The sequence below is a fragment of the Salmo salar genome, chromosome 03 (genome assembly GCF_965601325.2).
Source record: "Salmo salar chromosome 03, fSalSal1, whole genome shotgun sequence".
Taxonomy (NCBI): Eukaryota; Metazoa; Chordata; class Actinopteri; order Salmoniformes; family Salmonidae; genus Salmo; species Salmo salar.
Window position 1 is genome coordinate 84,227,434 of NC_138293.1, and position 13,324 is coordinate 84,240,757.

Here is a 13,324-nt window from a genome sequence, read left to right on the forward strand (position 1 = left end):
GTGTGTGTGTGTGTGTGTGTGTGTGTGTGTATATGTGTGTGTGTGTGTGTGTGTGTGTGTGTGTGTGTGCTCCAGGCTCCTCTGCTCAAACAACACGCCGTGGGAAAAGAAACACATCCAAAAAGAAGGAAGGATATAAAACTGACAGTGTCTAATGCCTCTCTTTAACTCTACCACTCTTACCACACAGCCCTTCATAGAGTAGAACGTTTAAAAGATCTATTACATAGATTATGGTGTACATCTCTGTATAGGTGTGTAGGCGTAGGACTGTCTATATGATGAAGCACTGTCTATACAGCAGGGGCGTTCAACTCTTAACTATGAGGTCTGGAGCCGTCTGGTTTTCTGTTCTACCTGATAATTAATTGCACACACTTGGTGTCCCAGGTCTAAATCAGTCCCTGATTAGAGGGGAACAATGAAAATAAGGAGTGGAACTGCCTTGGAGGTCCAGAGTTGAGTTTGATGGGTCTATAGGATAAAAGCAGAAACCTGTCTTTTATATAGATGATGGTGTTCATCTCTTGGTGTGTAGGTGTAGGACTAAAAGCAGATACCACTCTATTATATAGATTAGGATAGGTAAATATGAACAAAAAAGGCTGTGAAAAAATACATGTAATTGTTGTTTATCAGGTTGATCTTAAACTCAAAATATAATTTGCATTAAACCTTTAATTTAGTTTAAAAAAAATCATTATTTTATTCGAAAACGTAAATGTCACAATGATTACCACCCCTGCATTTAGTATATGTAGTACTGTGAACCCTCCCTCTGCCAAGATAACAGCTCTGAGTCGTCTCCTATAATGTTAGACGAGATGGGAGAACACACCCTCCCTCTGCCAAGATAACAGCTCTGAGTCGTCTCCTACAATGTTAGATGAGGTGGGAGAACACACCCTCCCTCTGCCAAGATAACAGCTCTGAGTCATCTATAATGTTAGACGAGATGGGAGAACACACCCTCCCTCTGCCAAGATAACAGCTCTGAGTCGTCTCCTCTAACGTTAGATGAGGTGGGAGAACACACCCTCTGCCAAGATAACAGCTCTGAGTCATCTATAATCTTAGTCAAGGTGGGAGAACACATCCTCATCGTTGTCCTGCTGGAAGATCCAGCGACGACACAGTTTTAGCCTCCTGGCAGAGGCAGACAGGTTTTGGCCTAAAATCTCCTGGTACTTGATGCCAGGTATCCTAACAAGGTTTCCAGGGCCTTTGGAAGTAAAACAGCCCCACAACATCACTGATCCACCACCATACTTCACAGTGGGGATTAGGTTATTTTCTGCATGACCATGGCTCTTTTTACACCAAACCCACCTCTGGTGTTTGTTGCCAAAAAGCACTATTTTAGTCTCATCAGACCATAGAATCTGGTTCCAATCAAAGTTCCAATGACATTTAACAAACTCCAGGTGCTTACGCTTGTGGTTTGGTGACAGCAGAAGCTTTTTTCTGACAACCCTTCCAAATAACTTGGTGGCATGGAGGTGGCGTCTAATTGTAGTTTTGGAGACTTGGTGACCCCAAGATGTATCCAACTTCTGCAATTCTCCAAATATGAACCATCCTTCTCACTGTGCGTGGGGGCAAAACACACGTGTCCTCTTCCAGGCAGGTTCATCACAGCTCCAGTTGTTTTACATTTCTTCATTATTGCCCTAATAGTGGAGATGGGTATTTTCAGGTGTGTAGCTATCTTTTTATAGGCATTGTCTGATTTGTGAAGGTCAGCAACCTTTTGTATCATTTCATTTGTGTGTTCTCTGGCCTTTCCCATGTTGAAGGATGACTAAGGGAGTTTAGCCTATGTGTCACCGCATATTTATTCCTCAGTGAAACAGGAAGTCATTGATGACCACTTAAGAGTTCCCATAGAATCAGATAAACTTTAAAAAGTCAAATCTTAATCGGAATATACATCAATTAGATTTTGTTCATAAGAATTTCTAGGGTGGCAGTAATTGTGACACGCATGTTTTTGAATAAAGTTATTTTTTCTTGATGATTTTTTTCTTTAAACAATTTCAACTCAATTAAAGGTTAGATGCATATTATATTTTGAGTGTGAGATCAAGCTGACAAACAACAGTGACATTTCTTCACAGCCTTTCTTGTTCATATTTACATAGGGTGCCAATAATTCAGGAGGGAACTGTATATGTGTAGGCATATAGGACAATCACTAAAGGCAGCGTTTCCCAACTCTAGTCCTCCAGTATCCCCAACAGTACACATTTTTGTTGTAGCCTTGGACAAACTCACCTGATTCAACTCGTTGAGGGCTTGATGATATGTTGACAAGATGGATCAGGTGTGCTTGTCTGAGGCTACAAACAAATGTGTACTGTTGGGGGTACTGGAGGACTGGAGTTGGGAATCACTGCCTTAAGTCTGTAACTGTAGGATTAGTCAGCTAAGCCAAGGTGTGCACTAACAGGGTGTGTTCATTTCCGCCCTGACTCCCTCATAAAGTGTGCCCCTGGGAAGAGGTATGTGCCCGTGCCCTCTTCCAACCTCTCCCTCTCTCCTCCCCTCCTTCCATCCACATTTGTCTGCTTGTGGTTCCACTCTCTCTTCTCTCTACTCCCTTCTTTTGTATTTCTCTCTGCATGTCTCTCTATTTTTAATCGTTCAGTGCTTCTCTCTCTTTCTTTTTCATAGTCAGACTTACTTATTCCCTCTCCTTCTCTTCATTCATGCTCCTTTCTCCTTCTCTCCTCTCCTCTCTCTCTTTCTACTCTCTCTGTGTGCATGTTAGTGTAGTTGTCCTTATTTGGCTCCACAGTGAGTGGGAGTGCATGTGAGTGTGTCTGTGTGTCTGTAGTGCCTCCGTGTGTGTTTCCTCCTGACTGTGACTCATCGCTCGGCTGACTCACGCGCCACTAACAAAAACACACAGTCACCATGGCTACGGAGACTCCCGCCTCCTCTTCCCCCCTTACTCTCCCCCTCCTCTACCCGTGTGCTTCCGTGGCTCGGCTCCGGTTTCTCCTCTTGGGCACAGCTGCCCTACTGGCACTACTGGGGCCCTACTCCAACCTGGGCAGGGCAGGAGAGGAAGGGAGGGATGAATGGAGGAATGGGGGAGAGAGAGAGAGGCAAAGAGTGAGCAAGACGGGAGAGAGGCAGAGAGAGAAAGAAAAAAGACAGACACATAGGGAAAGAGAGAGCAATCACCCATCAAAACCCAACAACAATGAGAGTTTAAACATGCCTGCATAGACAGGGACAGACTGAATAGAAGAGGCTAAACATGCCTGTATAGACAGACTGAATAGAAATGATCACCTGTGGATCCTTTATCCGTTTTTACTGCTCTGATAAATTGCTGCCTGCTTTGAACTTGTCCATCCTTTGATGTTGCCTGGCTTCACATCTAGAACGTAGTCGGTCTCCACCAGCGCCTCTGGGGGGTTTAATGTGTCCTTGTGTGGCATCGCATTACCACAAAGACCAGGTATGGTACTGGATGTACCGGGCTCCACACACACACACACACGTACGTACGCAAACACACATGTTGGCAGACAGGCAAGCATGCATGTGTACACACACACACACACACACACACACACACACACACACAGCCTAGTTTGCAGTGTTGCCGTTGCTCCACCTAGCTGACTGAATGTGTATTGTTGTCTTTCTGAGTGTTACTGTACAGCTGTTGTTTTTTTACAGTTAGTGTACTTTTTTTTTTTTACAGTTGTTAGTGTACAGTTTATTTTTTATTTTTTTACAGTTGTTAGTGAACAGCTGAGGTAAATGTAGATAAGCCTAACTGTATGTGGCCAGAGAATGTCTTTTTAGTGGTTTCTGGTGGTTTCAATGTCTGTAACTCCGATGGTTCTGCTGATATAGGGATGTTTTGAACATGCTGCCTATTTCTTGAGGTTAGGATTTACAAAGTCAACATAACATCTTAGTAATCTCTTAGACACAGCCCACGTCTTGTCTATTTGTTGACCTGACTCTGGAAAGACCTCACCACCTCCACATCCAATTCAGACACAGCCTCAACAATGACAATAGGTATGTGTACATGTCATCACTGTGCTCCCACAACAGGGCTGTATTCACTAGGAACCAAGTGGAGGGGCAGCAGGTAGCCTAGCGGTTAAGCGCGCTGGGCAATTAACCAAAAGGTTGCTTGTTTGAATCCCAGAGACGACTAGGTTAAAAATCTGTTGATGTGCCATTCAGCAAGGCAATTAACTCTAATTGCTTCTGTAAGTCGCTCTGGATAAGCGTGTCTGCTAAGTCACAAATACAAGGAAAATGGCCTGAACAGGGAGAGACTTGCTCAATTAGAAATGTTTGTTTTCAGTTTCAAAACATTCTGCTACTGTGTGCCCTAATGAATACGACCCATGTAACCATGTCATCACTGTGTTCTCACTGTCTGACCGTTAACTTGACCAGTCGCAGACCTCTGACCTATGCATGACTGGCTTTCTGGGAAAGCGTAGGAGGATACACAGACACTAGGCACCAGTCAGTCAGAGTGTCTCTGCTGAGTCTAGTACAAACAGGCTGGGAAGCTCTGAATGCCTGACTGCTGAGTCTAGTACAAACAGGCTGGGAAGCTCTGAATGCCAGACTGCTGAGTCTAGTACAAACAGGCTGGGAAGCTCTGAATGCCAGACTGCTGAGTCTAGTACAAACAGGCTGGGAAGCTCTGAATGCCAGACTGCTGAGTCTAGTACAAACAGGCTGGGAAGCTCTGAATGCCAGACTGCTGAGTCTAGTACAAACAGGCTGGGAAGCTCTGAATGCCAGACTGCTGAGTCTAGTACAAACAGGCTGGGAAGCTCTGAATGCCAGGCTGCTGAGTCTAGTACAAACAGGCTGTGAAGCTCTGAATGCCAGGCTGCTGAAGCACCGTAGTAGACAATAAAGGACACACAATCTATAATGAGACAGACAGACAGACAGACAGACAGACAGACAGACAGACAGACAGACAGACAGACAGACAGACAGACAGACAGACAGACAGACAGACACACACACACACACACACAAACTCCTCCAAAACACACACTCTGGACCTCTGCGTGACCTCTAACGGGTCTGAGTAATCACGGCAGCTGGAGGCACAAGAGAATTCTGGAAACAGAGTGAAACTGTATGCCAACACTCACATAATCCTTAGGGATCGAGGGGGACAGAGAGAGCGAGAGAAAGAACATGAAGGAGGACCGGGACAATAGGGAGGGAGATAGATAGAAGGGGGAAGATTGAGAGAGACAAACGGAGAGAGAAGAGGAGGAGTTACTCTGAGAACTCCTGGATCACAGCTGTGGGAAGATTAGCTCATTGAACAGATGACCCCCCCCCCCCCCCCCACTAGTATCAGAGACAAGACAACAGACTTACAGAAGAAGAAGGGATGACACTGAGCTGATGTCATATAGTCCAGAAGGAGATTGTCACACTTTATTGAAAAAATACAACCTGCCATATATATACTGTAGGGAGGCAGGTAGCCTAGTGGTTAAGAGCATTGGGCCAGTAACCGATAGGTCGCTGGTTTGAATCTCCAAACCGACTAGGTGAAAAATCTGTCAACAAACTTTTGAGCAAGGCACTTAACCCCTAATTGCTCCTTAAGTCGCTTTCGATAAGAGCGTCTGCCAAATGACTAAAATGTAAATATACATGGGTCATATACCATTCTGCTCAGGGTTTAACGGTCAGCTTATCATATGGACCAATAGTAAAAACCCTTATGCAAACACATTGGTGCTAGATCACAAATGGAAACCAGAGAAATAAAAACATTTTTTTTTCTGTACTATTATGAGTAATAGTAATGACAATATGCGTATTAACAAAAAATTAATTGTGCAATATATGAAAACAGATCAAACATTTCTCTCCGTCCTAAGTGTGGAGTCGGCGCCGCATAGCACAGCTGACCCTGGCCTGTACCTCAGACCTAGCCCAACCAGGAACCCGCATTTCAGATCCTACCACAATATGAACCTCCAGGGGGGACCTGGGCCCGTATTCAGAAAGCGTCTCAGAGTAGGAGTGCTGAACTAGTATCAGGTCGCTCCTGTCCATATAATCTTATTAATTATGATCTAAAAGGCAAAACTGATCCTAGATCGGCACTATACGGACCCTGGGTGAATAGTAACAATGGATGACACAGAGACAAACTTTCCCTTCTATCTCCCTTCACCCCCGTATGAGATGTAGCAGTGGTTTGGTCTGGGGAGTGTTCTCTTTGTGTAGATCCTACCACAATATGAACGACCGGGGGGACCTGAGATTACTATCCGTAACAGTGGATGACACACACGCAGTAAGATAAACTTGATCTTCACCCCCCTATGAGGCGTGCCAGTGGTTTGGTCTGGTGTGTGTCTGTGTGCAGGACAGCTGTCCCCATGCTATCCTATGCTAGGACTAATCTCCTGTAAGTCCTGTGGCTCCCCTGGTCTCATTCATTAGAGCATCTCTGAGTCTGACCTCCAGGATAGGCCTCTCCCACACACCCCACTGCCCCACCACCACAGACCCCACTGGGCAGGCCCACTGATCAGAGCCCCTAGCCCCATAGCTCAGAGTAGCCTGGTCCGAGATCGGTTTGTGCTGTCTTACCATCTCCTATGGCTATTGTTGTGTGACGCCTCTTGATAATGACCATAGGAGTTGGCAATACCGCACAAATAGATCCTTGACCAGGCTATACTCACATACCAAAGCCCCTGATACCACAGCCGATCCACAATCCACAGCATTCAGGCATGTTGTACAAAAATAACTGTGTCCTTCCCTTCTGAAGTGAAACGGAAAGACAGGCCAGTCTGGAGTAGCTGATACAAGCACTATGTCAGTCTGTCATCACTTTACCACAACATGAGCATAACATTACCACAACATCACATCAACACTGAGTGATGTAAGCGTTCTTTGATACGCCGGGCTCACTTTCAATCCCGTACAATATCCATCTTGGTATTTCATACATTATTTGTATCTATACTTTTGCATATAAAGGTGTTCGGCTCATAGATGGAGATGTTCATAACAAGTAATAAAGCGTTATATTTGCTCATAACAAGTAATACAGCATTATCGATGCTCATACTGTAGTAAGTAATAAAACATTATAGATGCTCATACTGTAGTAAGTAATAAAACATTATAGATGCTCATACTGTAGTAAGTAATAAAACATTATAGATGCTCATAGCAAGTAATATAGCATTATATTTGCTCATAACAAGTAATAAAGCATTATACATGCTCATAGCAAGTAATAAAGCATTATATTTGCTCCTAACAGGTAATAAAGCATGATAGATACTCATAACTAGTAATAACACATTATACCTGCAGGCTTTACGTAAATGTTACAAGGTGTTACATAGATCTCATACATCTTTAAAGTGGTCATATCATCCCCAGGCTATCTTCTCCTTCTATGGTACTTTCATGTCCCAATCCTCATACATCTCTGAGCAGTGTACTGTAGTGGCTTCATGTTGCTGTGTGTCTTATTAGCACCCCCTGGTGTACTAGACATAAATAAACTTAAACTGCCTTAGAATGAGTGAAGCAGGCCTATAGGCTAGAGAATCATAGGGGGCTTGTGTGTGTGCATGTATGCATGCATTTAGTCAATGTATCTTAAATGCTATCATATTGAGAGGGAGGTATGGATGGGGTAAGGCTTTTGATTGTCTATGCATTGTTAACACTATCTATGAATACCAGTTCATATCCAACATAGGGAGCAAAGTGGAAATGTTATGACATTATGAGAAAACAGATGCTTTGATACAAATACAAACAGAGATGATACAGAAGCAATGCCATTCAGCCTATAGTTTGTGGTTTTCCTGGTGAGCGAATCGTTGAAGTCTGAGGCGCATCGATCACACAATAAAATCACAGGAGGATCATGGGAGGAAGAGTTTCATCCATCTTTGGGCATACGTTCCTTCTCTTACAGGGTCAAAACAAACCCCAATGTTTAAGATCAGGTCACAGTGTTCACAAACATCTCACATAGTCCATATTCCCCATACTCCATATAGCTGGGCTGGCTAACACCTATTATGGTGGTTTTCCACTTTCTAAATATAAAAATAAGTGCCTCCTCTCTCCAGAGCGGGCCTCAGAGAAGGTGGGAGTTAGTGGTAGAAGAGGAGGGACATTGGATGGTTTAGGGAAAGAGCGATGATGATGGGAGGATTCAGAAGAAGCTGGTAATCTTGAGTCTCTTATTCCAGTCCATTCCAGCAGACAAGCTCTCTCTGGGGTGGGATGGGGGTATAGAGAAGGGTGGAAGAAGGGAGGGTTGAAGGAGGGGTAAAGGATGAGATGTCCATCATTCCATCCCGTCCATTTTGGAAGCAGGAGGGAGTGTGTGTTGGATTGCCAACGTTCAGAGAACAACATTCTATCTGCGTATTCTCTTCTGTTGGATTGGTTGGTAGTGGTGGTGCGGTAACGGGTAGGGATGTTGAAGGTAACTTTCAGAAATGTCAAATTCGACAGTCTTTCTGCTTCTCTCATTGGGTGGAAGAAAAGTTCAGAAGTTGCTGAAGAGCTGGTGTTTTTTGTCCCAGTCCATCTGAGGGGCTCTCTTCTTGGCCCTCTTGGCATGGGCCTTCTCTTTGGCCTCAGCTGCTGTGGGACTCAGGAGCAGGCCGATCTCAGCAAACGGGTCCATCAGACGGCCCGCCTCGTCCTCTCCCAGCTAGACAGACAGACAGACAGACAGACAGACAGACAGACAGACAGACAGACAGACAGACAGACAGACAGACAGACAGATTAATATCAGAGACTACTTGGTAGTTATAGTGTGGGTTGACATTCACACGCATGGCAGGGTTGAGGTCAATTCATTTTACATTTAAGTCATTTAGCAGACGCTCTTATCCAGAGCGACTTACAAATTGGTGGATTCACCTTATGATATCCAGTGGAACAACCACTTTACAATAGTGCATCTAGATCTTTTTTGGGGGGAGGGTAGGGGGGGGTGGTAGAAGGATTACTTAATCCTATCCTAGGTATTCCTTAAAGAGGTGGGGTTTCAGGTGTCTCCGGAAGGTGGTGATTGACTCCACTGTCCTGGCGTCGTGAGGGAGCTTGTTCCACCATTGGGGTGCCAGAGCAGCGAACAGTTTTGACTGGGCTGAGCGGGAACTGTGCTTCCTCAGAGGTAGGGAGGCCAGCAGGCCAGAGGTGGATGAACGCAGTGCCCTTGTTTGGGTGTAGGGACGGATCAGAGCCTGAAGGTACGGAGGTGCCGTTCCCCTCACAGCTCCGTAGGCAAGCACCATGGTCTTGTAGCGGATGCGAGCTTCAACTGGAAGCCAATTCAATTTCAATTCAGTCAATTCAGGGAATTCCAAATCTTCTAATTTGCTCAATGATTTGGAATTGGTCAAATGTGGGAATGGTAAAATTGGTAGACCTCAGTTTACTTCCTGAATTTAATGATTTGAAATAGAACCCTGATGTGTAATTCTGATAATATCTGTGTTAATGTGATACACTGTATGTGTTATATGAAATAACAAGAGGTTATATACTGTACACTCCAATATAGTCCACACACGCATGCAGACACACATATACACACACCTTGCACGCTTTCTTGCATGTTTGTTCGCACACGTGCACGCGTGCACGCGTGCACGCACACACACACACACACACACACACACACACACACACACACACACACACACACACACACACACACACACACACACACACACACACACACACACACACACACACACACACACACACACACGTCTCACCTGCAGGCTGTTGTCTGGACTGCTCAGGTCAGAGTGGTGTGACTGGATGGAGCGGCTGGTGAAGCTGCCGTTGATCTGAGGACTGGGGGAGCCGTTGGATATGGACGGACCGTCATAGTCTGGGAAAGAAGGGTCAGAATTACTCTCTATGTACAGATCTAGGATCAGCTTCTCTACCCTTTCCTCCCCCCAATCCTAACCTTAACCATTAGTGGGGGAAATGCAAAACTGATCCACCCTACGGGCACCTTCACCCAACACCCAGAATTACAGGCTCAGATTTGGAGGTCAGTAATCTGATGCTGGTTTTGATGAACTACACCGTAACATTTCACTGTAGATTAGGATCATCAACACCATTCCCGCCTCCTCAATATGCAACTGTACAATGTAGATGTCCAATTAGACTAGAGACTTGTCCTGAGCTGTACTGTGCCTTTGGCGTGGTTTATAAGAGTACACTTTAAATAAATATTCTGTTTTACAGATAAACAAGGGTGTAGGCCTACCTTTGACGTGGCTGGCCAACGGGGTGACGCCCATCTTCTTAAAGTGATGGTCTGTGTCAGGGTCCACCACCAGCAGCCTGGTCTCATCTCCTCCTGTCTTTATGAAGGCCACAACCTCCGCATGGCGCATGCCCTCTACGTTCACTCCATTCACCTGAAAGGAGAGAAGGGAGACAGAGGGGAAGAAAGGGTGTTATGGGTGAGTGATGTTAGATGTCTCCATCTATACTGTTGTCTGGGATTCTGTGATCTGGCCTCGTCGCTGTCTCAATGTTTCAATGTCTGAAAGATGTTCAAGGCTGTCTGGTTGTGAATATGTATACAGTAGGAAAGAAACAGTGAAAACTCTAGATCCTGCTGCTGGTTCAGACAGGAACAACTAAGTATCCAAAACAAGTTCTAAAAAAGCACACTAGTGATGTTGGTTGGTCGCTCGTCTGTCATTACTGGTGTGCAGACTTTACACTGGTTGACTTACAGTTGATTTCTGATACGTCCACATTGGACCAGTGCAGCAGTTCACCAGTCTCAATCCAACAACATTCTCTTTACCTGATTCAGCGTTTTAGAGAACACATTCACAACTGTCCAAAACCATGGTATAGCCTAAACTAAAATACTTATTTATTCAGACAAGGATCAACTGAATATGCGAACCATTACTTGATCCAAACAGTAGAGGGTGCTATGCACCAAAACAATCATTTCCCACTGGACTCAATGAAGAGTGAGGACAAAACCTGTGAGGAATCAGACACAAAATGTTGCAAGATGGTGCATAGAGAGAGAGAGAATATTCTGCATTCCTTCCTCAATGACGTACAAGCAGAACACAATACCTTTACATTCCATATCCCATTACAACAAGGATGGAACGAGCATGTAAGCTAATGGGCTCTAACAGTAGAACATCGTTTATTTGTTTCCTTTTCAAACACTTTTTTTCTCTCTCTTTGGTCATAGTAATCCCTCTTTTATTGGTTCGGCAACTTGTGAATTCAGCTGGAAAAGAGTGAGGGGGGAGTGTGTGAGGAGAGAAAGAGAGGGGAGCGAGAGTGTATGAAAAGTGAGAAGACCTCACACCTACACCCCAGTCACTAACACATCAGTAAGTTTCCGTCGGAGAGTTTCTCCCTGTGACTTTCCACAGACTCCTGTATATTCCATTAACTCTATTCAGCTAGTACTGTAGCTTTGCACGGTGCTGCCTCCCTTAACGTTGGTACACCATCAAATATTGATGCCTAGCTTCTGCTGAACCAATAGTGTGGGTTTCAGGTATCAGTGTCCTGAGGGGGATTTTGTTTTAAAATTCACTAACGCTGCTGCTTATGAAGTGAGGGCAGTAGGAGGTGGTTGTGAACAGACTGGTCTAATACACTGTAACAACACGGCTAGATACCAGACTGGTCTAATACACTGTAACAGCACGGCTAGATACCAGACTGGTCTAATACACTGTAACAGCACGGCTAGATACCAGACTGGTCTAATACACTGTAACAGCACGGCTAGATACCAGACTGGTCTAATACACTGTAACAGCACGGCTAGATACCAGACTGGTCTAATACACTGTAACAGCACGGCTAGATACCAGACTGGTCTAATACACTGTAACAGCACGGCTAGATACCAGACTGGTCTAATACACTGTAACAGCACGGCTAGATACCAGACTGGTCTAATACACTGTAACAGCACGGCTAGATACCAGACTGGTCTAATACACTGTAACAGCACGGCTAGATACCAGACTGGTCTAATACACTGTAACAGCACGGCTAGATACCAGACTGGTCTAATACACTGTAACAGCACGGCTAGATACCAGACTGGTCTAATACACTGTAACAGCACGGCTAGATACCAGACTGGTCTAATACACTGTAACAGCACGGCTAGATACCAGACTGGTCTAATACACTGTAACAGCACGGCTAGATACCAGACTGGTCTAATACACTGTAACAACACGGCTAGATACCAGACTGGTCTAATACACTGTAACAACACGGCTAGATACCAGACTGGTCTAATACACTGTAACAGCACGGCTAGATACCAGACTGGTCTAATACACTGTAACAGCACGGCTAGATACCAGACTGGTCTAATACACTGTAACAGCACGGCTAGATACCAGACTGGTCTAATACACTGTAACAACACGGCTAGATACCAGACTGGTCTAATACACTGTAACAGCACGGCTAGATACCAGAATGGTCTAATACACTGTAACAGCACGGCTAGATACCAGAATGGTCTAATACACTGTAACAGCACGGCTAGATACCAGACTGGTCTAATACACTGTAACAACACGGCTAGATACCAGACTGGTCTAATACACTGTAACAACACGGCTAGATACCAGACTGGTCTAATACACTGTAACAGCACGGCTAGATACCAGACTGGTCTAATACACTGTAACAACACGGCTAGATACCAGACTGGTCTAATACACTGTAACAGCACGGCTAGATACCAGACTGGTCTAATACACTGTAACAGCACGGCTAGATACCAGACTGGTCTAATACACTGTAACAGCACGGCTAGATACCAGACTGGTCTAATACACTGTAACAGCACGGCTAGATACCAGACTGGTCTAATACACTGTAACAGCACGGCTAGATACCAGACTGGTCTAATACACTGTAACAACACGGCTAGATACCAGACTGGTCTAATACACTGTAACAGCATGGCTAGATACCAGAATGGTCTAATACACTGTAACAGCACAGCTAGATACCAGACTGGTCTAATACACTGTAACAGCACGGCTAGATACCAGACTGGTCTAATACACTGTAACAGCACGGCTAGATACCAGACTGGTCTAATACACTGTAACAACACGGCTAGATACCAGACTGGTCTAATACACTGTAACAGCATGGCTAGATACCAGAATGGTCTAATACACTGTAACAGCACAGCTAGATACCAGACTGGTCTAATACACTGTAACAACACGGCTAGATACCAGAA

The 13,324-nt window shown here is 44.8% G+C and overlaps 1 protein-coding gene across 2 annotated transcripts in view; it reads right to left on the minus strand.

The window, feature by feature from the left end:
• Window positions 1-5,416: 5,416 nt before the first annotated feature.
• LOC106601791 (Na(+)/H(+) exchange regulatory cofactor NHE-RF2) overlaps window positions 5,417-13,324 on the minus strand; it is a 65,847-nt gene continuing 57,939 nt past the window's right edge. For both annotated transcript variants that reach the window (XM_045715604.2, XM_045715605.2), the window contains 3 exons: window positions 10,319-10,472; window positions 9,810-9,928; window positions 5,417-8,731 (listed from right to left, as the gene is read on the minus strand). In XM_045715604.2, the coding sequence (XP_045571560.1) occupies window positions 8,564-8,731; window positions 9,810-9,928; window positions 10,319-10,472 (441 nt within the window). In that variant the 3' untranslated portion in view covers window positions 5,417-8,563. The remainder of the gene's footprint in view (window positions 8,732-9,809; window positions 9,929-10,318; window positions 10,473-13,324) is intronic.